General features: G+C 34.1%; 1 protein-coding gene across 4 annotated transcripts in view; it reads right to left on the bottom strand.

The window, feature by feature from the left end:
* Window positions 1–26,124, bottom strand: part of LOC142322166 (solute carrier family 12 member 8) — a 79,829-nt gene that overhangs the window by 30,375 nt on the left and 23,330 nt on the right. For all 4 annotated transcript variants that reach the window (XM_075360931.1, XM_075360932.1, XM_075360929.1 and 1 more), the window contains exons 7-8: window positions 16,139–16,239; window positions 8,943–9,076 (exon numbers count right to left, since the gene is read on the bottom strand). In XM_075360931.1, the coding sequence (XP_075217046.1) occupies window positions 8,943–9,076; window positions 16,139–16,239 (235 nt within the window). The remainder of the gene's footprint in view (window positions 1–8,942; window positions 9,077–16,138; window positions 16,240–26,124) is intronic.

The following is a 26,124-nucleotide window of genomic DNA, read 5'->3' as shown; positions in this document are numbered from 1 at the left end:
ATAGCTTACCATAACTTATAATTTCCACTGTCTTCTTCAAAGTAATCCCCTTGGGCATTGATACAGTGATCCCAGTGTTTTTTCCCATGATTTCATGCATTCCTGGAAGTCTGCAGGTGTAAGTGTTCAAAGCACATTCTGCGTTTCTTCCTGAATCTCCTCAATTATGTTAAAACGACAGTCTTTCAATTGAAATTTTATTTTCGGAAAGAGAAAAAAGTCGCACGAGGCAAGGTCAGGCAAATAGGGTGGGTGGGGAATCACTACCGTCTTTTTGGAAGCCAAGAAATTCCAAATGGCTAGCGATGTGTGCACGGTGTCATGGTGTAGAACCCAGCTGTTGTTACCCCACAGATCTCAACGTATGCGCCTAATGCTTTCATGTAACCACTTCAAAACTTCACAATAGAACATCCCATTGACAGTTTGACAAAGAGGAACAAATTCCTTATGGATAATGCCTTTGATGTCGAAAAAACAATCATCATGGATTTCACGTTGCTGTGAACTTGGCGTGCGTTTTTTGGCCGCGGGGAACTTGGCGACTTCCACTGCGACAACTGCTGCTAAGTTTCAGGGTCATACCCGTACACCCATGTCTCATCACCAGTTATGACATTGGAGATGAAGTTAGGGTCATCTCTTGCTGAATTTTTCAATTCACTACAGACAGCTACGTGATTTTGTTTCTGGTCGCTGTTCAACAGTCTCGGTACGAATTTTGCAGCAATGCGTCTCATTTTCAAATTGTCTGGCAAGATGCGTTGCACGGAACCATATGACATTTGTACGATTGCACAAACATCATGATTATTTGTCTATGATCTGCAACAATAGCCTCTTGCACTTTCGCGATGTTTTCCGGTGTTGGGCTTGTTGATGGTCTTCCTGAATGCTCATCATCATCGACTGTCGTTCGTCCATCTTTGAATTGTTTGAACCACAAAAAAGTTTTACTTTTACTCATAGCATTGTCACCAAATGCTTCCACAAGCATGCGATGGATTTCTGCATCAGTTTTTTTGAGCATGAAGCAAAATTTGATGCAGGTTCTTTGCTCTTTAAATCTGCCATTTAGAACTTCGCTGAAGCAGTAAAACACAACGTTACCCAACCGTACGAAAGTCAACAATGCAGCCTTTCACAGTCACAGGTGTTGGAACACTGATTCACAAAGAGTACTGTTAGCCACATCTAGCGGCAGCAGGTCATACCAGCAATGGTTAGTGCGCGAAATTCAAATTCCCCGAACCTTTGGGTAGCACCTCGTATGGATGAGTGATGCCATTTACTAATTTCCTTTCAAAATCCTATAAATATATTTCTGACATAATTGCTGATAGTAGAAATCCCATTAGGTAATGTATATTTTATGTAAAATATTTGTTAGAAAATTCAAAATTGTTTTGTTGACATATATTTCTTATAATAGTGATGATATTTTTGATCTTTTTATTTAATTTTTTTTTTTTTATGGTATGAGATTGAATAGAAATATATTATTCCTCATATTAATATATTATTATCATATTATTCCTCTGTACTGTGTACAGAGGAAAAGATTAATTTCAGTATGCATATGTACATATATAAATACCATGTGATAGTTTTATCACGCAGATCATGATACTATACACTATGGACTATAATACAGCGATACTTACACTATGGGCGGCAACAGCTGTACTTCCGTACATTACATATAGCTGGCTAACGGGGTTCCAAGTATTGTTCTCGGTAATGTTCATTTTCGGCCGAATTACATCTACAGGCCGAATTTCAGGACTAGATTTCGCGGCCACCTGCAGGTACGAAACTTTTAACGATTATGGACATCGATTGATACCACCTTTAGAGCTGGTGATGTGGCGGCCACGGTCGAAGTTATTTGCAGGTATAACAGAGGCCTTTCGTTGTCCACATGCCTCTCGCGACGGCAAGCATGTAGTTAAGGTGCCCATGTTTTTCGGGGCATGGGAGCCCTGAATTCCTCGGTGTGTAAGGGCCTGGAGTCCGTGCAGAGACTGCGCATTCGCTCTCTGTCAAGACATATCCCGGTTCCACCGGAGTACTGGAACGGACCTCCAGGGTTGGTCCAGGGCTCCACCCTGGAGCGGGTGTGTACCCCGGCGGCTAGCCTTACTACAGAAGGGATCAACCGTTCATGCAAGCTGAACAATCAAACGTGGCAGAGGGTTCACGTAAACACCCTCGTTTGGAACCAGCTGTTTCGCCTGAGGCGAAACGGAGGAAGAGTGCAGAATCAAGAAGGATTGAGATTGAGGCTAGAAAAAGCTTACAAAAAGCTTTTTTTAAGAGTAGTAATGTACCAAAACCAAAATATTTGGTCATTACAAAGGAGGATGGAAATTTCTTGAGGGTGAGTCCTTTTCTCATTGCTCGGGAAATAACCAAATGCGCTGGAGGCCCTGTTAAAGAAATAAGGAAAAACTTCACGGGACTTCATGTTGAGACTGTAAATGATGCCCAGTCTCAAAAGATCCTTGGGCTTAAAAAGATTGGAGAACTGGCTGTACATGTCGATCCCCACGGTACGCTCAACACCTCAAGGGGTGTGGTCGTCTGTCGGGATCTTCTAAATTGCTCGGAGCAAGAAATTGTTGAGGAGTTGTCATCACAAGGAGTAATAGAGTGTCGCCGATTGAGCATGAGGAGGAATGGCGAAGTCCTACCTTCAGTCTCCCATGTTCTCACATTTAACTGGCCTACCTTGCCGGAGAAGATAAGAGCAGGGATACATCGATTGGATGTGCGAGCATTTATCCCGCAGCCAATGCGTTGCTTCAAGTGCCAATGCTTTGGCCACACCGCAATCAAATGTGAGAGAACAAATATGCGTGTATGGTGAAGAGGTACATGAGGGAGAGCCGTGTAAAGAGCCCCCTACATGCATCAATTGCAAGGGACAGCACTCATGTAGATCCAGGAATTGTCCTGTCTACAAAGACGAGGTAGCTGTGCAGGAAGTTAAAACCCTGCAGAAAGTCAGCTACATCGAAGCAAAGAGGATTGTTAACGCCCGCAAGCCAAGAGCAACAACAACTTATGCTCAGGCTGCGGCTGTGGCTGCTGTTCCTACTTCTGCTCTAATTGCTGTAGATGAAACTCAAATTATAAGCAAACTTGCGCCTGCTTTGGCTGGCATGATTGAAAGGATCATCGAAAACAAAATGAAACCTTTCAGCAGTAAAGAATTTGTTAAGCCAAAGATAGTGGTACAGCCTGCTGAAGATAAATCTGTAAAAATTGCTCCTGTAGAAAAGAAAACGGACGCCAAACCAGAATGTCAAGTCCGTCTCAGCGAGATCCTTCATGATAAGAAGAAAGAGTGCATTATAGAGGCTGCCAAGCCTCCCGCAACTGAGATGGCCTCTAAACCACAGCGGCCACAAAAAATCACACAGGGGGGGCGAGTGTCCCCCTTTCACAGGCGGTGACTGGTGCTACTCTCATGTCGGAGGGCGGCCAGGTTGCGCCTCTCGGCTCTCTCGGCGCCAGTTGCAGGCGCCGATTGAGAGGTGGCAACCCAACCGTCGTCGGCGGCTTCTGTTGTCTCCGATTCGGAGACGGGAAGCTATACGGGCGACGACGTTATCTGCGAGCACGAAGCTGTTCGCAGTATGGAAAAAAAGAGAAAAAAAGGTTAGCCAAAAGGAAAACCTAGTCTCTAATGTGTTTTAATTTAATTTAAAATCAGCGAGTCAATAGTACAATGGAACATCAATGGATGTCTTTCAAACATCCATGAGCTCCAACGCTTGGTACATGATGTAGACCCGATTTGTATATGTCTGCAAGAAACGCATTTCAGCCGAAATGAAAATTTTAAATTAAAAGGATACGATATATCAAGGCGAGATCAACCGCCAAATGTAAGAGTTAGAGGTGGAGTAGCCATATTAACATCGACCAGAGCTACCACCGAAGCTGTTGATCTAAATACAAACCTACAAGCGGTCGCCATTAGAATGAAGCGTTCGCTTCAGGTCACTGTCTGCAGCATATAGTTACCAAATTTTGATTGGAAGGAGGATGACATAGCACGATTAATATCTGAGCTTCCCCCACTTGTCTTATTGGTGGGTGATTTTAATGCTCAAAATTCTCTTTGGGGATCGGATCGAGTAGATCCCCGTGGAAGAGAACTGGAAAGGTTCCTGATGAATTCTGAACTTATTATTTTAAATGACGGATCAGGAACCTTTTTCAATGTCAGAGATGGATCGACATCCTGTATAGATCTTGCACTTATAAGCGGATCGACAGCACCGAGGTACAGCTTCCATGTCTTAAGACGATTTGCATGGAAGCGATCATTTCCCAGTGCAAATTGTAACTGATGTTATAAGAAAAACATATCCCATCTCTAAAAGATGGTTGTTTGAAAAGGCAGATTGGACTAGCTTCACGGCTAGAACAATACTCCCTGAAACAACTGGAGTTATCGGGGACGATGTCGACGCTATAACAAATACGATACTTGAGTCGGCATCGAGATACATTCCCAAAACATCTGGGAAACTTAACAAGAAAACAAGAAACCCGTTCCATGGTGGAACGATGAAATTAGTGAAGCTATTAAGAGAAAGAAAAGTGCATATAACGCCTTTAAAAAACGTCCAACCACAGAGAATCTTATTGCCTTTAAAAAATACCGGGTGTATGCAAAACGTCTTATGATAGATTCAAAGATACGATCCTGGCATCAATACGTGTCATCCATTGACAGAACTACTACTGCAGCAGACGTTTGGAGGAAAGTGAAGGCGATTTGTTGGCGTAAAAACTTTGCTCCCATAACTAGCCTTGAAGATGAAGATGAAATTAAAGACACTCCAAACGAAATCGCAGAGCTATTGTCCAAACACTTCGAGAAGGCCAGCAAAACGGCCAACTATGAAGAAGGTTTTCAGACCAAAAAAGAACAACATGAAGGTCTACTAAATTTTAGAACTGAGTATAATTACTCATATAATGTACCATTTAAAATGGAAGAATTCGTGAAAGCATCGGAAAAAACAGGCAAAACAGATGCTGGTCCGGATGAAAACCATTATAATATGATCAGGCAGCTGAATACCACTGCAAAACGCAGATTATTAGAATTGTATCATGAAATATGGCGGGATGGAATGTACCCGCAGCAGTGGAAAAAAGCTCATGTTGTTCCAGTACCAAAGAAAAATAAAAATTTAACAGATCCCAATAGCTATCATCCTATCTCCTTGACGTGCGCTATAGGAAAAATATTCGAAAAAATGATTAATAATCGACTCGTTTGGGTTTTGGAAAAAGAAAACCTGATATCACCACATCAAGGAGGTTTTCGTCAATACCATTCTACCACTGCTCAAATGATTAACTTAGAGAACGTTATATATAACAGCTTTATTACAAGGAAACATTGTGTTGGAGTCTTCTTTGATCTTCAGAAGGCTTTCGATATGGCCTGGCGTCATGGTATAATGCTCCAGATACATGAATGGGGCATTCGACTGCCAATCTTATTGAGCAACTATATGAATGACCGTACTTTCCAAGTACGTGTCATTCACGTATTCATCTATAAAAATCTTGGAAAATGGCATACCACAAGGTTCGCCGTTGAGCAGTACCTTGTTTATGATCGCCATTAATAAATTGATATTAGTCATTCCAGTAGAAATCAGCAAAAGCGTCGATGTTGATGATTTGGCAATTGTGTATGCCAGCAACAAGACTGCTATGGTGAAATACAAATTGCAACGAGCGATCAACGCTCTAAATGAAGTTGCGAGGAATAATGGATTCCAATTTTCACCAGAAAAAACGTGCTGTGTACGTTCTTTCTGTAGGTAGAGAATTCCTCATCAAAGTCCTACGTTGACAATCGGCAATGATCCAATACAATATAAAGACAATGTGAGATTTTTAGGACTAGTATTGGATAAATCCCTTACATGGGGATTACACATACAGGACTTGAGTGTTAGATGCAAAAAAGCCCTAAACATTATCATATGTTTATCAAATTTTAATTGGGGCTCAGATAAAGAGATATTGTTGAGACTGTATAAGGCATTGGTTCAATCGAAACTAGACTATGGATGTATTGTATATTCATCCGCTAGGAAGTCGCATTTAAGAAAGTTAGACGTAATCCATTATAGCGGAATTAGATGTGACAGGCGCTTTCCGCACAAGTCCGGCGGCTAGTCTGATGTCTGAAGTCGGAATATAGAAGAGAGATCCTTTTGTTAAGATATGCAGCAAATTTATGGGCTTTCCCTGCTCATATAAATAATAAATTGTTTACAAATCATCCTATGGCTGCAGTATATGAACATCATGCTACCTATTCCAGTCCAGCCGGAATTAGGTACCACGAATTAAGAAGAAAATACGAAATTGCTATACCAGAGACACTAGCAATTTCTACTAGAGAAATACCGCCATGGCTCTTGCCAGCGGTAAATACAAGTTTGGATCTCTCTCAAGGAGAAATAAAAAAGAAATCAGCAGTGATCGTCCAACAGGAATTTTTGGCAACCGTCAGTAGTTACGAAGAACATATTAGAATTTATACTGACGGTTCTAAAACCGAACATGGTGTTGGATGCTCAATATATGCAAATGGAGAAGCCCACTTTTGGAAACTGCCAGATGTGGCCAGTGTCTACACGGCAGAACTCACTGCAGTTCAGCAAGCTCTTCGCTACACTGAAAACTATTGCGAAGAAAGAGTGTTAATATGTTCCGATTCTTTAAGTGCACTTGTCGCAATTCGGAACAAGAACATTAAGGATGTCCTAATTGCAAACATCCTGTCCATTTTATACGTTCTAAAACAACGAGGACAGTGATGCGTATTTGTATGGACTCCGGGGCATGCTGGTATTACAGGTAATGAAATCGCAGACGAAGCTGCCAGAAAGGCAACAGTCTGCGATGATTTGGATGCATTTCCTGTAAGAGTGGCAGATGTTAAAAACCGTCTAACAAACATAGTAAAAAACAAGTGGAATGCTGAATGGAGGAGTTTAAATACAAAATTAAACTCAGTAAAAACTTCTCCTTATAAATGGAAAAGCGACTTTAAGTTGACGTCGCCGTGAACAAGTAGCGGTGACCAGACTTAGAATCAGTCACACGCTATTAACAAATTTATATATGTTAACCGGCGAAGTGAGACCAATGTGCGGTGTTTGTAATAAAACACTGACAATCAAGCATCTAATAGAAGAGTGTACCATATATGAGGACCTCAGAAAGAGGTTCCGTCTTACAAATAATATTAGTGCTGATCTGGATAATGGAAATGAAGAGAATATAGTTGCATTTTTACACGCCAGTGGACTTCTTAGAAGTCTGTAAAAGTGAAAAAATTAAAGCTGTAATAAACAGTCTCTAAGAGGTAGTTTCATTTATTTATATATGGGAGTCTCGAAGCGTGGTACGTATAGTGACGGGAGGTAGCCCTCTTGCCTAGGCCACCCTGGCTCGTCTGCATTCAAGAGCAGTGAGTCGGGGTGTGTCCGATGATGGCATGGGGGACCCTCAAGGGTGGACTGAGAGTGCGAGGCTATGGGTAAGCGCAATGGATGCCTATTAGCCTGTTTATAAGGAGTCAACTGTTACAGCATCCTGGCGCGACTAATATACTGCTTCACAGCGGTTCTTGTCGCCCCTAAAATTAACAACTAAACGAGATGGGTATAAGAAAATAAATGGAATGGTATGGTATTGTTTTTTATAGTTTACTTTTATCTTCTTTGAGTATTTTTTCTCAAATTTTAATATTGGGGCCCTTTACACCCCGTAAGTGTTGTGTTTGTCCTTTTCTTTTGTGTCTTAATGTTTTGTGAAGGTTGTACTTTTAAATAAAATGTAAGAGCCCTTTACACCCTTACATATGACGATCCTGAAGGTGATACTAATTTCTTTCTAAGAACGTGACGAGGGCTAATGACCTCAGTAGTCGATGCCAATTCATTTACTGTGGCTGGATGAAAAGATTTAACTTTCAAGTCCTTTCGCATATGGTCTCACATTGTTGATCTTGGAATGCCTATCTCTGCAAAATGTTTTTGCATTGATTTCATAGGTGATCATTGTGATTATATAAGGTTCATAATAACCACATAATAAAATATTTAAATAACAAAAATAGTAATAAAAAATAAACAATCTGTGTGGAATTTATAGAATTAAATATAATGATTGTGATTGTATTTACATACGAAAAACATACATTTTTTAATACCAGATTTCATGAAAATTATAGAAAAAAAAAATTAGATTTATCAAATATGACAGACCATCTAATAAACAATAAACAAATTTATTTCCGATATTAATACAAATTTAGAAATGAATAAAGATGACATAAAATTAAATATATTAGAAAAATACAAACAACATTTCAATTTGATAAACCACAGTCAGCGTTTGAGGGAGATGGTCTTATAAAAACTGCAACAGATAGCAGCAATTGTAAAAATTAATATGCAATATTAATTATTTTAGTAATTTTATTTTAAAATTTTTATTACGCAATAATGAAATTATTTCAATCATGACTGAGGATATGGGATTCCGCGAAAGTATTTTAATGAAAAAATTACGGTAAGATATATCATCTCAATATTCAGTAATAGGTGTTTCATTTTAATAGAATTTAAATATATATACTCTACTGTTGTGTTACACAATAAGCGATGACATTGATATTATTATATATATCAAGCAGTATATCAAGTTATGTAACACACTTCTCAAAAAAAAAATTCTTTTGCTACAGTAAATTACCAAAGCCAAAACTTTGTGAATTACTTATTATTTTGTTTGTTAAATAATCCAAATAAAATATGTGTACTAATATCTTGTAACAAAATTGACAGTTTTAATGTCGGATAAATTTAATAATTATTTTAAAAACTCACCCCTTTACCAAGCCCCTGAATAATGGGGATGACATTTTCATTGGCTATTGATTGTAAAACTCTTGGAGTTCCATACATAGCACCGAGACAACTAGACATTGATGATACGTACAGTCCAGCCAACAACATTACACCTGTAAGAAATAAACAGAATTAACACATAGATAAAATATTCTCAATATATTTTGGATTATGGGCTTTAAAATAACAATTTATATGAATATTCTTTACTGCTGCTTGCATATACATGCAGTAATCACTCTCTATAATGAATTTGACTGAGCTATGATATTTATCTGCAAATAAAGAGATTTTATTAAAATGAATCAGTTAAAATTAAATTAAAATTAAAATGTACTGTATATTAATCCTGAAAACTATTCTATCAAAAAAAATGAATTAAATTAGACTAAATTAAAAAATTTAGAAACGTAAACTTACAAGAGTGTTCGCAGAGAACCACTTTTCATACATACATTGGATATTAAACACTATATTAAAAAACATTTTAATATAAAAAAGTTTAAAAAAATTATTTTTATATTAAAATTATTTTAAGTGTATGTTTAATCTTACTTAAAATTTCAACACATTTATTTAAGAATCATAATTTGTTTAAAAAATTGCTACATTCTATTACAACTGTCCTTATTTATTGTATTTTTCACTAGTAATTATTATTGTTTTATGAACTGAAGTAACTTGTAATTTTTGGTTGCTTGTATTCTGATCAATAATAATCTTTTACAATCACATTTTCTAACTCAATATTGGCTGTTGAAAGCAGATGATACTTTCGAATCTAAAATTCATTGAAACAAGCCTATAGTGCCTTGCTTGGAAGCAGGTAACAGAATTTCTGGTTAAATTTTATCGTTATTACAGATGAGAATTTTCAATGACAATAAACTCAATTTCAATTACTGTTGCTACCCTGTTATCAACGTTTGGACATTTGTCAATAACAGATAAACATAACATGACACATTAAATTAATCCATTGCTGAGTGATAGACATTCCTATCATCTTCTTCAGAAACTATTTCTTGTGTAGTAAGACAGGAATACCAAAATAAGAGCTTTATTGTTTCAACTGCAACCAGATTCCGAGCTTTTTGAAGAATGCAAATGAAATTATGTAGGTTAAATGTTATTTCTTCATTTTCTTTTTATTTGATAAGTTAAAACAGTAACTTTCTTCAGTAAAGGCCCTTAAGTCATTAAGGGCCTCTCTGGTCCACTCAGAGAGGCAATCAGTTGCAATGTTGGGAGGTAGAATAAATTTAATTTGTGTGATTCCTGGATATTTGAGCACCCGTACAGAATACAAGCCACCAATAAAATAATTTTTCTATTTTTTTTCTTTTAATTGACTATCCCATTCTTGTATTTCTTCTTTGAAGATCAGATCCATTATCCATTTAGTTTTGTTGCTTCAGCATTCCTCAGGCAAAAACATCAAGGCTTTTTAAATTTGCTGTTCACTAATAATAGTTATTTCTTAGTTCCTGCTATATTGGCACAAACTAGAAGAACAATTACTCTTTTTTTTTGAAAATATTCTATCTATACACTTTTCAGCTGTAAAATGTAGTGTTTTCTATGACAGCATTTAAAAAAAAAACCATGTTTCATAAGCATTAAAAATTTCTTCTTTCTTATAACTGTTACACATTGTAGTCAACTCACATTTAAGCCACACGTTAACAATGAGATGTTTGCTTTACCATTAATTTTGCCAAACATGAGGTTATGATGTTTAAATTTATACAATCAGCCATCAAAACTTTTAAACATTTTTATACCTGGCTTTTTAGCAAAGAAGTCTGCCTTAGTTTCCAAAACTGGGTCATTAAATGATTGGTTCAACTGACTATTATTATTATATACCCAATTTTTAAAAAAAAAGTTTTAACAGTAAATTCTGTTATACACATTTTTCCCATCACCAAAAAATAATTTATTAATTACAAGTAATTTTCTGACAATTGTAGTAATACAATGTTTCTAAATAAAATAAAATTTTTTTAAACTTTTCTTTGTTTTATTCAACTTATATTATCATTTTGTTTAGAATTAAATTCTCTACAAGTTTTGTTTAAAAATTTTATGTATTTATTACCCATTCAACAATGCTATTGTTAAGTTAAAACATAAAAAACAGGGTTTTTGACCCCAATTTATTGGTTTTCACCACAGATTTCTCAAAATCTACTACAGATATGGTTCTGGTACCTATTTTATTTGATTTTATGGGTCAAAAACCATAAGAAATTACTAATTCTGCCCTTTAATTAATGTCCTAAAAATTTCACTACAACCTTATAACACTGGGATAGTTGAAATTCATAAAAAAACTTTCACTAGCCATAACTTGTTAACAAAGTATAGGACATATGTTTGTATAAATGTTTTCCATTATTTTCACAAGTATAATAGGTCATGAAAGTCCCAAGAGAACTTTGTGACACAATCTGTATAAGTTAATATTAAAGTATTATAGTCACAGATCTTGGTATATTTTTAAAAATTTATTTATAAGAACTGTTCAAGAGGTCATCATGAAATACAAAAAGACATTTTTCAAGTTAGAACATAAAATGTTAAATAAGGATGGTAGGCTGGACAATTAATAAAAGGAAATAGAAACTTTAGAGCTAGATACTGCAAGAATAGTGAGGATAAGGAGGAAAAATAAATAAGATTTTTGTCTCAGGGAATTATAAGATTTTAATACATCTAAAAATAATAATAATAAAAATAATAATAAGAAAGAGAATGTTAGCAGTATAATGGATTAGTCAGAATAGATTCTAAACCCAAGCATACAATTTTAGTATGAATTATAGCCCAAACTTTTCAGAAGAATATAAACACAGAAAGGATATATGAAAAAATATGAATAAAATGTGTAAAAAAAGATGAAAAATTTAAAATACCGTAAGACTGAAAAGCTATAAAGGACAAGAAGAGAAAATAGTTGGTGAATATGAAAAATATAATCAGGCTTCAGAATTTGTGCAAAGTTTCAACTATTGACTGAAAACATCTTTTAAAGGTTAAAAAATAACAGGAAGGTAACAAGTATATAATGGTTACGCAGAAATTTTGAAACCATTCATAAAATTTACCATTAAAAATATAAAATGTAACAGTAAAGTGTCCCTAGGAGTAGACTTCGCTTCTGACCAATTACTGTGATGAAATGTAGGTTGAAGTTAAAGAAATAATAAAAAATGGAAAAAAAAATATAGGGTAGAGACAGATGAAAGGGAATAATGTGAAGTTACAAGTGAAGCAAATCATTAGTACAAGTCTAAATATTGGCAAAATAAAGTAAGTAAGGTTCAATTGAAAATGAATGGCGAACAATTAAGGCAGAAGAAGAGATACAAAGATTACAGTTGACAAGAAAATCACGGACGACAAAAAACATTTTTGAAGTGATGGATGAATACTGAACATATAACAATTCTAAATGTGATGAAGGAAGGAAATTGTAGACAAATTAGAGATAAACTTAATAGAATGTGCAAAATAGAAAAAAGGATAATTGTCTGATACAGAGATGTAATGAAACAAAGAATTGCTATTATGGATAGATGCAGGATACAAAACGTAAGAAAAAACTTTTGGGAAACTCTGGGAAAGCCAAAATGTATTAATATCAAAGGTGCAGATGGGAAAGCTACTGCCAGAGGGAAAAGAAGAGCTAATGGGTATTAGGAGTATGTAGATTGACTATACTTAGGGGAGAATTATCAGGTAAAATTTTAGAAAAGGAAAAAATTGACTTCAAAGAACTATAATACAAATCTTAAAAACCTATAGGAAATGATGAAATTCAATCTTTGATACTATGCTGTAAGGTTGAAGTATGACTGAATAAGCTTTGGGCATGTGAATTCAGAATTTATGAGACTGGAGAAATACCAAGAGATTTTAAAAAAGATAGCAATGCAAGAATAAAAAAAAGAATATAATAGTAGCAAACAAATGTTATGAACTATGTATTGCACTATCAGTTTAACACCTCATGCATAAAACCCCCACTAGAATAGTTTACAGATAAATAAAACACAAGACAGAAAGTGTATAGATAAAGAACAGTTTGGTTTCAGAAAAGACATTTAGGCAATTCTGATCCTCACACTACTTTTGAGATGTATGATTAACAACAATAAAGCAATGTAATGGAAGTTGCAGATCCAAAGAAGGACTTTATTCTTGTAAAATGGAATAAAATGAATAGCATTTTCTGAAAACTTTGACTTAAACATAGAGATCATAATACGTATAAAAGAATCAGGTAGCAATTATAAAAGCTGTAGAGACTACCTCTGATTTAAAAATTTAAAACGTTTGTCCATGTTTTTTCAACTTGTTTAGAAAAGCACAGGTATTGAAGGAACAATTTTCAGAATCTAGTAACTACTCCAAGAGAAAAAATTATGTTAAGCTGATGTTAAGTTATTTTGCACAAATCACAGAAGAGTTAGAAGGTATACTGAAAGGTACAAATTTTTTGCAAAAATAGTAATTTAATTTACAACAAATAGAACTAAAACAGAAATAATAAAATGTGACAGAAAAGAGGATAAAGAGGAATTAAATACTAAGATAGAACACAGTTAACAGAAGTAAGAGAATTCTTTTATTTAGGTGGCAAAATTATAAAAGATTTATGGATAAGATAAAGAACAAGATTAAAAGAAGAATGGGAGAGGAAAAAAAGAGCTTTTCTGCCAGTATCAAATATGGATCTAAGAATTTCAAAGATTTTCTTAAAGACTTCTTAGAGTGGAATGAAATGAAATACTCTATATGAAAATTGGAGAATAATTAAAGCAGAAAAACTAGCAGTTAAGATTTCAATGGTTTTTTCTTGGTCATCAAACATAATAAATAAAAATTAACTGAAGTAATAAAGACGGTTTCCTTTTAACTTCTAATTACAAGATTATAAAAATTCCTTCTTCTCTCTCTCTCTATGGAAAAAAATGGTTATTAAAAATATTTTACTTTTAGAAAAATTTAATATGTAAAAGGGAATATTAAAAGGCATAAAATGGAAGATTACTACAGAATCAAATACTATTAAGTATTTTAAATTCTTCATTACTGAGTTAAGACTAATTTCTGAACTATTCTGATCTACAAGGTCTGTAAATAAAGTAATGAGACTAGGTTTTTTTGGCAGTCAAAGTGGCAACACCGTAAAGTTACTAGTAAACATATGGTTATATGAACAGCTGATTTATATTAGGTATTAATATTTTTAATATTGTTGCCATGTGAAATATAAACAAACTTTTTGTGAAACGAGTTTTTGTTGTGCGTTACAAAAATGAGTGATTCTAATTACGAGCAATGTTGTGCAATCAAGTTTTGTGTTAAACTTGGTGACAATGCTACTGAAACGTTTTCAAAATTGAAAAGGGCGTATGGAGATGCTCTGTCATGAGCCCAAGTTTTTAGGTTGTTTAAAGCATTTTCAGATGACCAGCCATCAGTTGCAGATGATCCACGCTCTGGAAGACCACTAACGTCAAAAAGTGATGACAATGTTAAGCGAATCAGAGACTTGATACGGTACAACCGGCGATTAACTGTCAGAATGATTACAGAACAATTGAATTTGAACCATACCACAGTTCATCAAATTTTGACAAACGAATTGGACATGAAAACGTTCTGTGTAAATTGGTCCCAAAAAACCTCACTGCTGAACAGAAAAACAACAGAGTGGAATTGTGCCATGATCTTCTACGGCAAATTGAAACTGATCCTGATTTTCTAAAAAAATGTTATTACTGGTGATGAATCTTGGACATTTGAGTACAACCCAGAAACAAAATGCCACAGCAAGGAGCAGCACACTTCAAACTCACCAAGTCATAAAAAAAGCTGAAATGAGCAAATCAAAAATCAAAACCATGCAAATTTCTTTCTTCAATAGTAATGTCATTGTCCATAAGGAGTTTTTGTCCATAGGGCTACAGGACAGACTGTAAATATGTTTACCGAGAAATTCTTGAAAAACTGTGGAAAAGAGCTGCCCCCATGAGACCAGCCATCAAAGACTACTGGATACTATATCATGACAATGCACTTTGTCACACTGTACTCTCATTTAATGAGTTTTTGGCAAAGAAAAACATTCCTGTAGTTCCTCAACCTACTTATTCACCGACTTGAATCCCTGCGATTTTTTCCTGTTCCTGATTTTAAAAAAACACCTCAAAGGACACCATTTTGGAACAGTAGAAAACATTTTTAAAAAATGTAACTGACGATCTGAAGGATATTTTGGTTTCTGAGTTCCAATACTGCTATCAAGAGTGGGAAAACCATTTGAAGCATTGCGTGGCTTCCCAAGGGAACTATTTCGAAGGTGATAAGAGTCCATGTATAATTGGATTGTAAATAAAAGGTTTTTTTGAACCAGTCTCATTACTTTATTTACAGACGTCGTGTAACAAACTGCAATGTACATCATGTAATACTTTACTAAGATGGTGACACATCTATAGTAAAAATATCTATATTCAACTATGGAAAGATAAATACTATGTCTTATGTGACATTCTTTCAGCTAACCCAGCTACATCTCTCTTTCAGTAGAGCAACATTAAAAAAAAAAATATATATATATATATAATGTTACAATAGTTCTTTAAATTCCTAGGTAGTAAACTAAACAAAGAAAAGAAAATATGCAGAACACTTGATTTAAAAAGAGAATATTGTATAAAAGTTGATAAATAGTAATAATTCATTCCTCCACAATGACTAATAAGAGTTCTGTTTTTAAAGATACTATCATTTTTACACAGTAACAACTAAATAACAGGTTGTAGGCAACCTAACATGGGTGTAAAGATAGTTGAAAAAATTGCACAGGCATTCCCAAGTGTGTAACATCCCATGCTACGTTTACTAGGAAAAGTGAGGAATAAGTTGTTTCTTATTAACTTATGAACCAAAAAACTACCAATAAATTTATAAAACATCATGTGGTAATTGACACCACATCAATCACACTATACTGTATGCAATGATACTGGTTCTCAATGTATAATAAAACAGCACTTCATTGCATTGCAATGACTGTAACATCTAATGATGAACTATAAAAAACTACTAATGTATGTAAACTAAAAAAAAATTAATAAAATAAAAAAACTGTAACTAACGTATGGCAGAAACCTTTGCAGCAATCATAAAATCAGTTCTTAAAGCTTGTCGTGTGCAAGTTGATCCAAGAAATAGGACAAACATTAGGTACATGCCTGTTCTGTAAACAAAGATAAATTATACCTATAACATTTATTGTAAAAATCTATTAAATAAAATCATTATATAAGGAAACACAAAAATTTTCTACTTGTTATAAATAGTAGTTAACAAAAATTTTCTTTCATTGTTGTATGATGCTTAGATGAAAGAAATTTCTGTTAATATTAGTTTTAAGAGAAGTACAATTTAGAATTTGATTAATGATAATATTAAAGATTCAGACATGTCTTCATTCACTATGACAAAAGTGGTAACAAGTACAGACACATACAGAAAAGAATGAAAGAGCTTGAGTAATTGAAGTTCATGGTAAGTAACCTTGTTTTTAAAAATCTATATCTAAGAGGTGAACAAGAAGTCTCTTTACATTGTAATAAATCCTGCTTAATTGGGCTCTACTGCTGCTGAAAAAGGTGGGAAGGTTAAGCCATAGTGGGAACCATCCAGTGTGTTTATTCATTGTGGGATGACCTAAGTCATCAAATGTGGAAAGATGGCAAATACAGGTGCATTCGCTGTCAAAGAATGTTTGTAGCTTGTGTGTGAGTCCATGAATGTCCACACACTGGTAAAACATTGGAGAACATTATGAATGACTTCTTTGTGCATTTTGGGAAATCATGGTGACCATCATAGCAAACGTTACTGATGTGGAAGAAAAAGGCTTTTGCAACAAGAAGTGTTTTTGATGCACCATGCGTGGGTGGCTGAGCACTCGAGCAGAGACATGTGCTGCTGTGGAGGCATCAACTAAACAATCACTGATGAAATAAACACCCAAATGTTCTGCAGAATTAGTCATTCCAAGGTCGATAATGCAAGACCATTTGCGAAAAAACTTGAAAGTTAAATGTTTTCGTTCAACCACAGTTAATGAGTTGTGTGACAATGACTTTGATCAACATGTTTACACGTGTCAGTGATTGCTTAAACTCTTTCTGAACAAATGATAAAAAGAACATTATGTTCTCAAATGAGTGTTCGATTTATTAAAGCTCTTGCAACTGAAATTATTTTCTGGGCAAAAGACAGTTTCCTCCTTTTAGGAGGAAATTGAACATCTACCTCATGTTATGATTTGGGGTGGAATGAAAGCTGAACATCTCCTTGATACTTACTTTTTGATGGCACAATTAACTGACACAGTTATCTAAGAATGATCGAGGAGTGGTTGCTTCCAGAATTTATAGCAAAAAGGATTGCTGACATCAGTATGCTTCAGCAAGTTGGTGCTCCAGCAGATTTTGCTCTTTTTTCTTTTTTTTTTGTAGGCGAAAAACACTTTGGTATTATCATTGCCCAAAATAAAATTTTTATAGAAGAAAAAAAAATACGTAAAAATAAACTAGAACTACCTTAAAAACTAAAAAAATTAAACAAAAACGTACAAATAATATCAAAGCTAAAATTTCTTTAAAAAAAAAAACTAAAAATAAGTGTAAAACTAAAAAAAAAAAGAATTTAATAAGTCCAAGAAGGGTGTAAAGGGCCCCAACTCGGATAATGAGATTAAAAAATTAATTTAAAAACTAAACCTAGGTTATAAACTAAAATATTAAAAAGTTAAAACTTAACCAAAAACACAGATAAAATATCACTAAAAATATTAAATATAACTACTATCATAGATAAAAAACTTAAAAATAAATAAAAACTATATATATAAAACTAAAGTAAATTTAAAGAACGCCAAGAGGAGTGTAAAAGGCTCCTTCTTGGATAATAGAAGAAAATAAAAACTTAAAATGAAACATATAACAGTAGAAAAACACATAATATGTAAAATACTAATAGTTCTAAGAAATAAAAACATCTGGTTCAAAACTTCTTTATCATTGCCCAGGATTTGATGAATATTCCTGGGCAATTTAAATTTACGATGCAAATCCGCATATCAAATGCAATCCACAAGGGTGTGGTGCACAGTCAAACGGCAGTTGCATCATATGCATATTGGTGCATTTACTTTTGACATTAGATATCCATGTGTGACTCTGGTATGGCCTAACCGCAATTTACAAAGGACTACTTCCTTTCGATGGAGTTTTCTGAAAGACAAATCCCATGCAACACAGTGTTTCTAATGTATCAATGTTTATTATCCACTTAGGCAGTCCAGTCACCTTTGCTTGAAGAGCATGTTTTACACAATTGATAAAATCGCATGTAGTAACACGATTGGTGAAAGAAGGTTGCCTACATACATCTTTAGCAGCAGAATCTGCGCGTTCATTGCTCACAATTCTTATGTGGCTAGGGATCCAGCAGAAACTCACTTGTGTGTTATGATGGTTCAACTCAGCGACTGTGTTATCGATTTTGGTGAACAAAATCTGTCTAGCATAAAAATCTTCTAAAGCTTGGAGTGCACTACACGAGTTGCTACAAATAAGGATAAGACATATTTTGGGTTAACAATATTAAAAAAAAAATTGATGGCGTACAGTTCTGCAGTAAATATGACTTCTAATATTAGGTAGACCAAACATATAGATTCTGCTATTAAGAATAAATGTGCATTCAAAGCTGTCATTCTGTTTCGATCTGTCTGTGTCTACTATTGCGTCTGGGTTTCTTTTGGAGAATATGGTGTAAACTTTGCTGAAAGACGAGAGGTGGTCTTGATTGTTTCTTGTGGTAAGATCAAAAATAAAATTTATATGGTTGATTCTCCATGGAGGATATAAGCAGGGATATGTTGGAAAAATAGGAGGTATGTCTACGTTTAAAAGCTGTAGTAACCGCTAGGTACACACACCCATAGGTGCAGTGAAACGTGGATGGTTTTCATATCTTTGTAAATTAGGATTCACAAGAACTACAGTGAAAGTCGGGTGATTCGGTTGCCCTTTAAGACAGGCAAAGTAAGATGCTGAAAGTTGGTCATGTCTATCCCAAAGTGATGGTTCACTGCACTCAACAACTATGCTAGTGACAGGGCTTGAGCAGATTTTGCTTTGAATGTCTGCAGTCACTTCAATGAAATTTTTCTGAATCGCTGGATCAGAAGAGTTACCCACTCAATTCCCTTGGCCAGCAACAAGCCCTGACCTCGGGTTTTGTAAAAGAAGAGATCCGAAAATGTAAATACGTCAACAATGAGCAGCTCAAAGATGCTGTTTGATCACCATTTGAAATGATCACCTCTGACATGTTGTTGCAGATGAACAACCAGACATGGAGGTGTTTACAACTATGCTTTGAATACAGTGATACCCACACAGATGTTTTAGATCCATAGAAGGTAAGTATCCTGATAATTTCATAACCAACATAAAGAGTCTTCCTGCCCACCCCATATATATCTTATCTATATAATAATCAATATTTAATATTAAATTAAATTTAAATCACTAAAACACAGTAAAAAGATAAGTTAATGTTACTGTATTACTTATCTATTTACTGTGTTTTGGTAGTTTAAATTTCATTTACAATTTAATTTTATTAACACAGTGGTTAATATCTTAATGCATTTTCAAAAAGTTAATAATATACAGTAGTGAACAAATTAATTCGAACAAAGGGAACTTTTGTTCTGTTGAAGGGAATTTTCATTCTGTGGCAGACTGTTTGGTGTTTCAGGTTATGTTGTTAGTTAATATACAAACAGAATTACTGGTTTTTGTGCTTTTAAAATTGTCAATTAATTTTTGGTGACCTCGTGAGTTTCTTTTATAAGTTTGTTATTCATTTCTAGTCAATACAATGAATATAACCCCCACAACAGCAGTCAAAAATTGTTGCTCTGCCCTAACATACACAAATGACTTGAAGACAGATTGCCAGTGAATGTAGTATGGGTTTAGGTACTGTAAACGGTAACCCATCGGGTTGGTCTAGTGGTTAACGCGTGTTCCTAAATCAGCTGATTTGGAAAGTCGAGAGTTACAGTGTTGAAGTCCTAGTAAAGCCAGTTATTTTTACGGATTTGAATACTAGATCATGGATACCGGTGTTCTTTGGTGGTTGGGTTTCAATTAACCACATATCTCAGGAATGGTCGAACTGAGAATGTACAAGACTACACTTCATTTACTACACTCATATATATCATCCTCTGAAGAATTATCTAAATGGTAGTTACCGGAGGCTAAACAGGAAAAAAGGGGGAGAGAGGTACTGTAAACGAAATCATGAAAAGGTTTAAGGAAATAAGTTTCATCACTCCAAAGAGAAAAGGAAAATGTGGATGGAAAAAGAAAACCATACCCATACAGGATCAATTACTAATAAGAAAAAGCAAAATTAATCCATGATTGTCAGCTGTAAACCTTATTAGAGACTTGAGAGAGCCAGTGGAACTGATGTTTCTGATAAGACAGCTCAGCTCATTGAAGATTGTTGGCGGTGGGAAGGATTGCTTGGAAACCTGAAAAGTAGTTACTGACACAGATTATGAAGACAAAAAGACTTCAATGGGCAAAGGAACATAAAGATTGGACTATTGAGATGTGGAAAAAAGTATTTTTTCAGACGAGACTCTTTTCTTTGTCCAAGGGGAAAGAGTAACCTACATTCATAAGTCAGCACACCTGCAACAAGCTCCCAAAAACATCTTTTTGGGGACAGAAGAAGGGCCAGGAGCATTTATGTCAGTGGATGGAATGATGAAATTGGACCAATGCATTAAGATATGAGTATGCCAAAGAAAAACAGTCCCACTTATGCAAAAGAACCAAGAACTCATTTTCCAACAGGACCTTGCACCATGTCGCATGTCAAAGAAAGCAAAAGAGTTCTTCAAAAACCAAAAAAATTTCAGTGTTCTTGTGGCCAGAGAACTCCCCCAACCTGAATCGCATTGAAAATTTATGGGCTGTTGGGTAAAGTTAACAAAAATAAAAGAACACACAGCTCGCATTTACCAAAAGAAATTGGACTTTAATTAGAAAGAAAACAACTGAACTTATGTTAAATCATAACCTTAAAAAATTAAAAGAAATTATGAAATAAACATAACTTAATTCTATATAAGAAAGCTGAATCAACAAATGAATAATGATATTAAATGAGAAAATACATGAATATGCATTTTTCAAATACACATTTTGAAAATCTACAATTTAACAAAGCCTGAAAACAAGAGAACATAAAACACCTTATTTACAATTATATACTTAGAAAAACATAACATCAATAAACATAGTATGACTGGAAAACTATTGCATTACTGACATATGCTGTAATATTGAAAAATTAGCAATGAACAAATGTCATTAACTTAGAAAAATAAACTACAGTAAATCTTATTATTGGCACTGGCCTTTTCTAATTTATGAACATCAAACTTAGCATTAAATAATTAAAACATGTAATTCTAGTTTAGTGTAGAAAAAAGGCCACAATAATATTCTAGTACAAAAAGAGTTAATTACAATAATCAAATTGAAATAGTAAACATATAAATAGAGTTCATTAGAAAATAAGTTTTCTTGAAAACATGATGAAATTACAAAGTCAAAAAGCATAAATTCACATCAGGAGTAATTTTAGATTAATATAAGAAGTAAATATGAATTCAGTTCATGAATAAATAAGAATTAATCTCGGCGATTAACAAAAAATTACATTAGATTAAATGATAGAGTTAATTGCAATAAACATTTCAAGTAAAGGTAATTTACTCTGAGTAACTGATGTTTGAACACAAACTTTTGATGAACAACCCGAAATATAATAATAGTTATCAATAATAATGCATGAAATATATCGCACATATGTTTTATAATTCTGAAGTAGTTTAAATTACAAGTAGATTTGATAAGAACATTGGCATTGGCATTTAATAACACATAGAATGTGCTACACATGAAAAAATGATAACATAACCGTTTAATATAAATAATAATGAACAACTTGAACTTGCCTATATCACACATGAATATTAACAGAGGATGAACTCGTGAGTGCAAGTACATATGCATACATACAGTAATCCTAGGCGTAGTCTGCAATGGTGTATCAGGAATATAGAGGTAAAATGTGGTTTAGAGGTTGAGAGGTGAGACGTGGCGTCTCAGCTTTGTAGCAATGAGTTTGGAGAAATTCTGCATCGATGAAATTGTAGTAAGTAGCTGGAGAAGATTCGGAGTCGATGGAATTGGCTGGTTTGTAGTAATTGAACCACTTTCATCAGAGATGTAATATACTGAATATGACAATTAACTTATCAAAGAGACCAGGCTAGATGAAACATAGAAATCTGTGAAAATTCACTAAAGCTGACGAGAAGAGCAAGAGAGAATGACCACGACGTTTATAAGTATGAACACGATGAAAGTAATTATCACAAAGTTTGAGAGAGAAAGTCACAGTCGACTGCACATGGTGAATGTCTGATCTACTCTGCCGAAAAAAAGGCGTGAATGAAAAGAGGGGGAAACCAAGCCTAGGCAGTGGACAGGAGAGTGTGTGTAAAAAACAAGAGATGTGTGCATGTATTAGTATGGGAAAAAAAGAAAAAAGGGTGTGTGAAGGCAACAATAAATAAAGCGAGAAATGAAACACTCGGTCACTAAAGATGACAGAAACAGACAGTCTGGGGGGGCGCCAGAAATGTCGAATACGAAAACAAAAACCAAAACAAGCCTATTATAGAAGTATACAAATGACAAGCCCATACGAACGAGAGCAATAAATTTACCAAGCCTGAAGCAACAGGAAGACCCAACCCTAACTTTGAATTCATAGGAAATAACGCAACTTTGCGCATGGGCATAAACATGGGCCATACTAAAAAGAAGACTTGGGAAAATGAATTTTAGCACAAAAACTGACCATATTAGTTCAGTGATTCAGGTTTGGTTTTAAAATGAAGAAATCAAAAATCATTCTTCTACCTTAGTGGAATCAATGCCAAAGAGGAAATGAGAAAATCAAAGACAAAAGAGCACACACAAACAATTAAATTTGAGAAGTTTGATTTAAGTAAGATATTAAAGATTTTTTCTTTTCAAAATACTGTTTGGATTATTTATGTGTGTGTGTGTACATATATATATATATATATACACACAAATTATTTTTGTATATATTGTCACCAAATGGCACTCACTAAACTTATAGTAGCTCTGAGAAGGGCTGTTGTCGTCGAATAGCTTTGACGACTCGTAATTCATAACCTTTGGTGGCCCTGAAAAGGCTGTTTTTTGTGTTAGCTCTGAGAAGAGCTGTTGGGTCCAGAAGCTGGTCTTTGGCGATGTCGGGGAGTTGTAGCTCATCCATTGAAGTCAGACTGGGCTTTCCCTCAGCAGCAGTTGGGTCCCCACTACAGCATGGCAGTGGTGGCCCCCAGAGCCCTGCAGTATTGGGTCAGTATCGGCCGTCCTTTGCCGGTGTGGCTGAGGCGGTTGTCTCTGAGCAATCCCATGCTGGTTACTGCTGCCAAGTCTGCTGGACAGGGCGTTTGAAGTCCAGCAAGCTGGAGCAGGAAAGTAGTGTCTGCATCCAGTGGCTCTCTTGGGAGGTCGGCCAGGCCTGCTGCTCTGGTGGGGATGTTGGCATCCGCCAGGAGGTCCCTCGTTGAGCCAGCCAGGAAACTTCTTCTGTCTTTTTCCATATTTTCTTCTTGGTCTTCTCCAGGTGGTGGTTGATGATGAATTGAAAATTCACTCTTAAGCATGCTCTTTTATTGGAGCCTGAGAATGGCAGGACTGCAGCGCCGCTAAGGTGGGAGAACTGCGCAGTCATCTGCGTGGCAGTAGTGATGCTGGTATCAGTGCATCCATATACTGTGTGTCAGTTCACATCTGAGTTGCTGAACGTTGTTTGTCTGCATATTAAATTAGGCAAATTTGTGATAACAATATATATATATATATTTTTTTTTTTTTAAATCAGTTCCTTTAATAACCATACTCAACTGGACCAATACAAATTAATTTATATTTAATATGTCAACCCAAGTACAGAATAATTGAAATAGGATGACTTACCTTATTTCATTACATAAGCAGAAGTGCTTTAGTGAACTTAATCCGCATCATCAGCTGCATTATATTTATCTAAATATTTAAAAAAAAAATCACAAACTCACAACACAAATATCATATCAACTCATTCATTTACACTTTATGTTAAAATTTTTTAAAGTAACTAAATTTTATTAAAAACTTTTAAATTAAATTTAAATTTAGTTTATCATACTTTAAAAGATTATACAAAAATTAAAAAACTTTTATTTAAATTATAATCAAAATAAGATGTAAAATTAATTAATCTTTATAATTTTTAAACAATTTTACATTTTATATCTTATTTTGATTATAATTAAAAATTTTTAATTTAAAGTTTTTTAAATTTTTGTATAAGCTTTTAAAGTATGATAAAGTAAATGGTAGGTAGAATGTACAGCTGGTGTGGACTATATTTTTGATGAGATGGTAGATGATGAAATGAAGCAATTCTATGTTCTTCTTGAATCGTTATATTTGAATAGCGAACTTGAACTTGAACATTATCAAGGAACTATGAGTCCCCTTGGACTGAAATGAAAACACAAGTGCACTGCACAGGATTCTGACGTAGAATAGTTGTATGAGCTTAACTCGCTGGTGAGCGTTAGTACCCACTAGATCACAGCACCGGATGGCTCAACGTGGAACGGAACAGTAAATTAAAAAAAAAAAATTTTAACATAAAATATAAATGAATAAGTGATATGATATTATGTATAACGAGTTTTTGATGGTTTTTGAAATACATAAATAAATATAATGTAGCTAATGATGTGAATTAAGTTTGCGAAAGCGCTTCTGCTTATGTAATGGAATAAGGTAAATTCATCCTATTTCAATTTTTCTGTACTTGGGTTGATCTATTAAATTTAAATTAATATACACATTTATATATAAAACTATTTTATTGAAATTAATCTTTCTAAGATTCATATTAATCCTCTGCATTGTTAAATCATATCTAAATTCTATTAAAAAAACTTCAAAGTACAGAATACTGAAGTAAGTCATATCTTACCTTAATTTTTAATGGAAGTATTTTTGCGGGATCTAACTATTTAAAAAAGTCAGCAAATTTCATAGCCATAGATTTAATTTTTGGCTGTCAACATTATAGAAAATTCTTAGTTCACATATCTTGTAGTTCAATTCATATTACTATCACGTTAAATTTGCTTTAAGTAATATACACAAGTTTGATTAGTTCTGAAATTTTTCTATTTATTAATAACTTCTGGTTCCAGTCCAAATTACAGTTACCATTGATGAGAGATGACGTGTATAGAATGTGAAAACTGTTAACCTGACCAGGATTTAAACCCAGAACCTTCTGTATTAAAGGCTGAGCTTCTACTATTCATTCTTTATTAAGGTTGGTGAAATAGTGCGTATATCATTTAATACAAGAAATCTTTTTCTAAATTTACCTATATATTTTTAATTAGGTATAAAAATATCTGAATATAATGAAACAGGTAAAACTGGAAGTTTTTCAATTTTTTCTTACAGTTTGTTTTCTTTAGAATTAAAAACCTGTATAATTAAAAACTGTTTTTAGCAGAATAAACGAAAATCTTTATTAAACTTTTTTATCAGTTTTGGTTTCTGTATTATTTAAATCAATGAAATAAATACATCATTACTTTTTTGTATGCTGTAAATTATCAAAAGATTATAACACATTTGAAAAAAATATTAATTTAGATTTTAAAACATATTTATTCATAAATATATGATAAAATTACAGGCTACACAGGAACTGAAAAACAAATTTTGAGATAATTGTAATGAATTTGCAACAGATTACTTTATTATCCAAACATCTATTTTTGTTTGCAGTCCAATTAATAAAATCTGATTTCAAAAACTTATTCTTTATAATATTTTTAAAAAATGTTTTGTCTTTGATTTTTAGAGAAAAACAG

This window comes from Lycorma delicatula, chromosome 3 (assembly GCF_047948215.1).
Source record: "Lycorma delicatula isolate Av1 chromosome 3, ASM4794821v1, whole genome shotgun sequence".
Taxonomy (NCBI): Eukaryota; Metazoa; Arthropoda; class Insecta; order Hemiptera; family Fulgoridae; genus Lycorma; species Lycorma delicatula.
The sequence above is the reverse complement of the archived record's forward strand: the minus strand, read 5'-3'. Positions and strand labels throughout refer to the sequence as shown.